The sequence below is a fragment of the Etheostoma spectabile genome, unplaced genomic scaffold (assembly GCF_008692095.1).
Source record: "Etheostoma spectabile isolate EspeVRDwgs_2016 unplaced genomic scaffold, UIUC_Espe_1.0 scaffold310, whole genome shotgun sequence".
Classification (NCBI taxonomy): Eukaryota; Metazoa; Chordata; class Actinopteri; order Perciformes; family Percidae; genus Etheostoma; species Etheostoma spectabile.
The window spans coordinates 48,482-54,145 of NW_022605582.1; the positions used below are offsets into that span (position 1 = coordinate 48,482).

The following is a 5,664-nucleotide window of genomic DNA, read 5'->3' on the forward strand; positions in this document are numbered from 1 at the left end:
AGTGAGGCGTCCTGGTCTCACGTGGGTCCGGCCTGTGAGACCGACCCAGTGAGGCGTCTCACGTGTGTCGGAAGAAGTGCAGCAAGTGCTGGTAATGTGGCATTTTGAATCTGAAAATAAAATAAAATTGCATGGCTGTTTATGAAGTTTTTGTAAGTCAAAGCCTTAGAAAGTGCAATGCAACGGTGAGACCACTCTGGGAGGTCTCTGGGGGTCTTGAGAGCTCGATGGTATAGTCGTGCAATTGGTTCGGTAATTTCCTTCGTGGTAAGTGACCAAATAGGAAGACAGTAGGACATGGTTAAAAGCACAATTGTACTCCACAATCCCCTTTGATGGACTGTAACTTAGGGTGACCAGACGTCCCCGGTTTCCGGGGACAGTCCCCGGTTTTGGTGACCTGTCCCCGGCTGGATCTGCCCCTGGAAATGTCCCCGGTTTTCACTGTGACTGACAGACCTGAAATTGGAGTGAAAGAAAGAAAACTCTGACCAAACGGATCCGATTGAGCAGCGCTGCTCAGAGCTCAGAGATGTTTTAGAAAGCCGTGTTTTACGATGCTAAAATCGCTGATTATTTACATGGATCTGGTGGGTTTAGCCACGCAATTTCGCGGAACTTTATGTTTAAAAAAGGATCTTAATCTTAACAGAAAGGTCGACCTCCTTAGAATCCTTTCCATAATGTTGGTCTGTTGGGCGCCAGCTCTAGTCTATGTCCCCGTTTTAAGTTTTACAAAAATAAAAACATGACGTGTTTTGGAGGTAAATCCGCTTCTGAGCTGAAAATGTCCCCGGATTTTGTCTGAGAAATCTGGTCACCTTACTGTAACTGCTCCCCAATGTTACCCCCCCAATCCCCTGCATCTAACCAGGAAGACGTGGTCCTTTGAGACTTTTGTCTCTCAGCTGACTGTTAAAACATACGTAACAAACCGTAGACATCGTCCAAAGCAATCCATAAAACTACTAATTCAAGATCGCCCAATGTGACCAGCGGTTCTTCTTGGATTGGTTTGAACCCAACATGACATTTGATATGCTCACACTTCTCCTCTTAATTTGGAAGTGCTGTAAAATCCTAATAGTAATGACTATCAAAACATATTATATGTCGCACTGTTGCTTGCTCTGGAGGAAACTATTAGAACTGTTGGGTCCTTGTAAATTCTGGAGTGTGGTCTATCTGTAAAGTGTCTTGAGATAACTCTTGTTATGAATTGATACTATAAATAAAATTGAATTGAATTGAATTGAATATTTACATTTTGTGCTGCTAAAAAGTACTTGATCTAACATTCGGCAGTGTAAAGCACAGCGCTGGTAAACCCTCTTAAATATGTAAGCATTATCCACAAAGAATTACAGGAATTAAGGAAGATACATGTTGAATTAGGGAATATCTAGAGACATGTTGAATTAAGGAATATCTAGAGACATGTTGAATTAAGGAATATCTAGATACATGTTGAATTAAGGAATATCTAGATACATGTTGAATTAGGGAATATCTAGAGACATGTTGAATTAAGGAATATCTAGAGACATGTGGAATTAGGGAATATCTAATACATGTTTAAATAAGGAATATCTAGAGACATGTTGAATTAAGGAATATCTAGACATGTTGAATTAGGGATTCTAGATACATGTTGAATTAAGGAAATCTAGATCCATGTTGAATTAAGGAATATCTAGAGACATGTTAATAAGATATCTAGATACAGTTGAATTAGGGAATATCTAGATACATGTTGAATTAAGGAATATCTGAGACATGTTGATTAAGATATAGATACATGTTGAATTAAGTAATACTAGAGACATGTTGAATTAAGGAATATCTAGAGACTGTTGAATTAAGGAATATCTAGAGACATGTTGAAAGGAATATCTAGATACATGTTGATTAAGGAATATCTAGAGACATGTGAATTAAGAATATCTAGATACATGTTGAATTAGGAATATCTAGAGACATGTTGAATTAAGATATCTAGAGACATGTTGAATTAAGGAATATCTAAGACATGTTGATTAAGGAATATATAATACATGTTGAATTAAGGAATATCTAGAGACATTGAATTAGGAATATCTAGATACTTTGTTAGGGAATATCTAGAGACATGTTGAATTAGGAATATCTAGAGACATGTTGATTAGGGAATATCTAGATACTTTTGAATTAAGAATATCTAGAATTGATAGGAATATCTAGAGACAGTTGAATTAAGGAATATCTAGATACATGTTGAATTAGGAATATCTAGATACATGTTAATTAAGGAATATCTAGAGACATGTTGAATTAAGGAATATCTAGATACATGTTGAATTAAGGAATATCTAAGACATGTTGAATTAAGGAATATCTAGAGACATGTTATTTAAGGAATATCTGAGACAGTTGAATTAAGAATATCTAGATACATTTGAATTAGGATTTCTAGACATGTTGAATTAAGGAATATCTAGAGACATGTTGAATTAAGAATATCTAGATACATGTTGAATTAGAATTATCTGAGACATGTTTGAATTAAGGAATATCTAGAGACATGTTGATTAAGGAATATCTAGAGACTGTTGATTAAGGAATATTAGATACATGTTAATTAAGGAATATCTAGACATTGTGAATTAAGGAATATCTAGATACATGTTGAATTAGGGAATATCTAGAGACATGTTGAATTAAGGAATATCTAGAGACATGTTGAATTAAGGAATATCTAGAGACATGTTGAATTAAGGAATATCTAGATACATGTTGAATTAAGGAATATCTAGAGACATGTTGAATTAAGGAATATCTAGAGACATGTTGAATTAAGGAATATCTAGATACATGTTGAATTAGGGAATATCTGATGTGATTAGGATATCTAGATCATGTTGAATTAAGGAATATCTAGAGACATGTTGAATTAAGGAATATCTAGATACATGTTGAATTAGGGAATATCTAGATACATGTTGAATTAAGGAATATCTAGAGACATGTTGAATTAAGGAATATCTAGATACATGTTGAATTAAGGAATATCTAGAGACATGTTGAATTAAGGAATATCTAGAGACATGTTGAATTAAGGAATATCTAGAGACATGTTGAATTAAGGAATTCTAGACAGTGAATTAAGGATATCTAGATACATTTAATTAAGGAATATCTAGAGACATGTTGAATTAAGGAATATCTAGAGACATGTTGAATTAAGGAATATCTAGAGACATGTTGAATTAAGGAATATCTAGAGACATGTTGAATTAAGGAATATCTAGAGACATGTTGAATTAAGGAATATCTAGAGACATGTTGAATTAAGGAATATCTAGAGACATGTTGAATTAAGGAATATCTAGAGACATGTTGAATTAAGGAATATCTAGATACATGTTGAATTAGGGAATATCTAGAGACATGTTGAATTAAGATATCTAAACTGTTGATTAGGAATACTAGAGACATGTTAATTAAGGAATATCTAGATACATGTTGAATTAGGGATATCTAGATACATGTTGAATTAAGGAATTCTGAGACATGTTGAATTAAGGAATATCAGAGACAGTTTGAATTAAGGAATATCTAGATACATGTTGAATTAGGGAATATCTAGATACATGTTGAATTAAGGAATATCTAGAACATGTTGAATTAAGGAAATCTAGATACATGTTGTTAAGGAATACTAGAGACATGTTGAATTAAGGAAATCTCTAGAGACTTTGAATTAAGGATATCTAAGACATGTTGAAAATTAGGATATATAGATACATGTTAATAGGATAAGAGACATTTGAATTAAGGAAATTATAGATACATGTTAATTAGGAATATCTAGATACATGTTAATTAGGAATATCTAGAGACGTTGAATAAGGATATCTAGAGACAGTTGAATTAAGGAATATCTAGAGACTGTTGAATTAAGGAATATCTAGATACATGTTGAATTAGGGAATATCTAGATACATGTTGAATTAAGGAATATCTAGATACATGTTGAATTAAGGAATATCTAGAGACATGTTGAATTAAGGAATATCTAGATACATGTTGAATTAAGGAATATCTAGATACATGTTGAATTAAGGAATATCTAGATACATGTTGAATTAAGGAATATCTAGAGACATGTTGAATTAAGGAATATCTAGAGACATGTTGAATTAGGGAATATCTAGATACATGTTGAATTAGGGAATATCTAGAGACATGTTGAATTAGGGAATATCTAGAGACATGTTGAATTAAGGAATATCTAGAGACATGTTGAATTAAGGAATATCTAGAGACATGTTGAATTAGGGAATATCTAGAGACATGTTGAATTAAGGAATATCTAGAGACTTGTTGGCCCTTCAACTGGAAGAATTTGGGTACCTTTGGTCTAAAAATGTATGTAAATGTATTTATACAGCGCTTTTCTAGTCTTAGCAACTCCTCAAAGCGCTGTTACATCATACAGGCCCCTTTCACCATTCACACACACACGTGTACAAGGCCGTACAAGGTGCCACCTGCTCATCAGATACACACTCACACACGTTGTGTGAGTGGCTCAATATCGGGGGCAACTCAGTGTTCAGTGTCTTGCCCAAGGACACTTTAACATGGGACTCCAGGGCCAGGGATTGAACCACCAATCTTCCAATTTGCAGGCTACCGCTCTACCACTGATCCACAGCCACCCCTTTATTCATCCTAATCTCCCTCTTTCTGCTCTCCACAGGCATCATCCACCAGATGAAGGGGGACTACGAGACGGCCCTGAAACTCCACAAAACCCACCTGGCCATCGTTCAGGAGCTGAACGACTACGCTGCCCAGGGCCGGGCCTACGGCAACATGGGTAACGCCTACAACGCGCTGGGAGCCTTCGACCAGGCGGTCCGCTACCACCGGCAGGAGCTGCAGATCTCCATGGAGGTCAACGACCGGGCCTCGCAGGCCTCCACCCACGGCAACCTGGCGGTGGCTTACCAGGCGCTGGGCGCCCACGACCGCGCTCTGCAGCACTACCAGAACCACCTCAACATCGCCCGGGAGCTCCGGGACGTCCAGAGCGAGGCGCGCGCTCTCGGCAACCTCGGCAACTTCCACTGCTCCCGCGGGGAGTTCCCTCAGGCCGTGCCCTACTACGAGCAGTACCTCCGCCTGTCCCCGGACCTCCAGGACATGGAGAGCGAAGGGAAGGTCTGTCACAATCTGGGTTACGCCCACTACTGTCTGGGGAACTACCAGGACGCGGTGAAATACTACGAGCAGGACTTGGCCCTGGCCAAGGACCTGCACGACAAACTGAGTCAGGCCAAGGCGTACTGTAACCTTGGCTTGGCCTTCAAAGCCCTCGGGGACTTCACCAAGGCGGAGGAGTGTCAGAAATACCTGCTGTCCCTGGCCCAGTCGCTCAACAACGCACAGGCTCGCTTCCGAGCCCTGGGGAACCTCGGAGACATCTTTGTCTGTAAGAAAGACGTGACTGGAGCCATTCAGTTTTACGAGCAGCAACTGGCCTTGGCTCACCAGGTAGGTGTCTGTACACATCGCTACGAGATTAAATGCACTGGAATTTTTACAGTATGTATTCCACGTATTTATAAATTTATTTCTTGAAAAAATTTACAGTAACTTACTGGTAACAATTGTCCAGCA

The 5,664-nt window shown here is 38.1% G+C and overlaps 1 protein-coding gene across 1 annotated transcript in view; it reads left to right on the top strand.

The window, feature by feature from the left end:
• LOC116686064 (tetratricopeptide repeat protein 28-like) overlaps positions 1–5,664 on the top strand; it is a gene marked incomplete at its 5' end in the record, with an annotated part of 133,170 nt that overhangs the window by 41,252 nt on the left and 86,254 nt on the right. Inside the window, 1 exon segment of the mRNA XM_032510998.1 lies at positions 4,742–5,538. Within this exon segment, the coding sequence (XP_032366889.1) occupies positions 4,742–5,538 (797 nt within the window).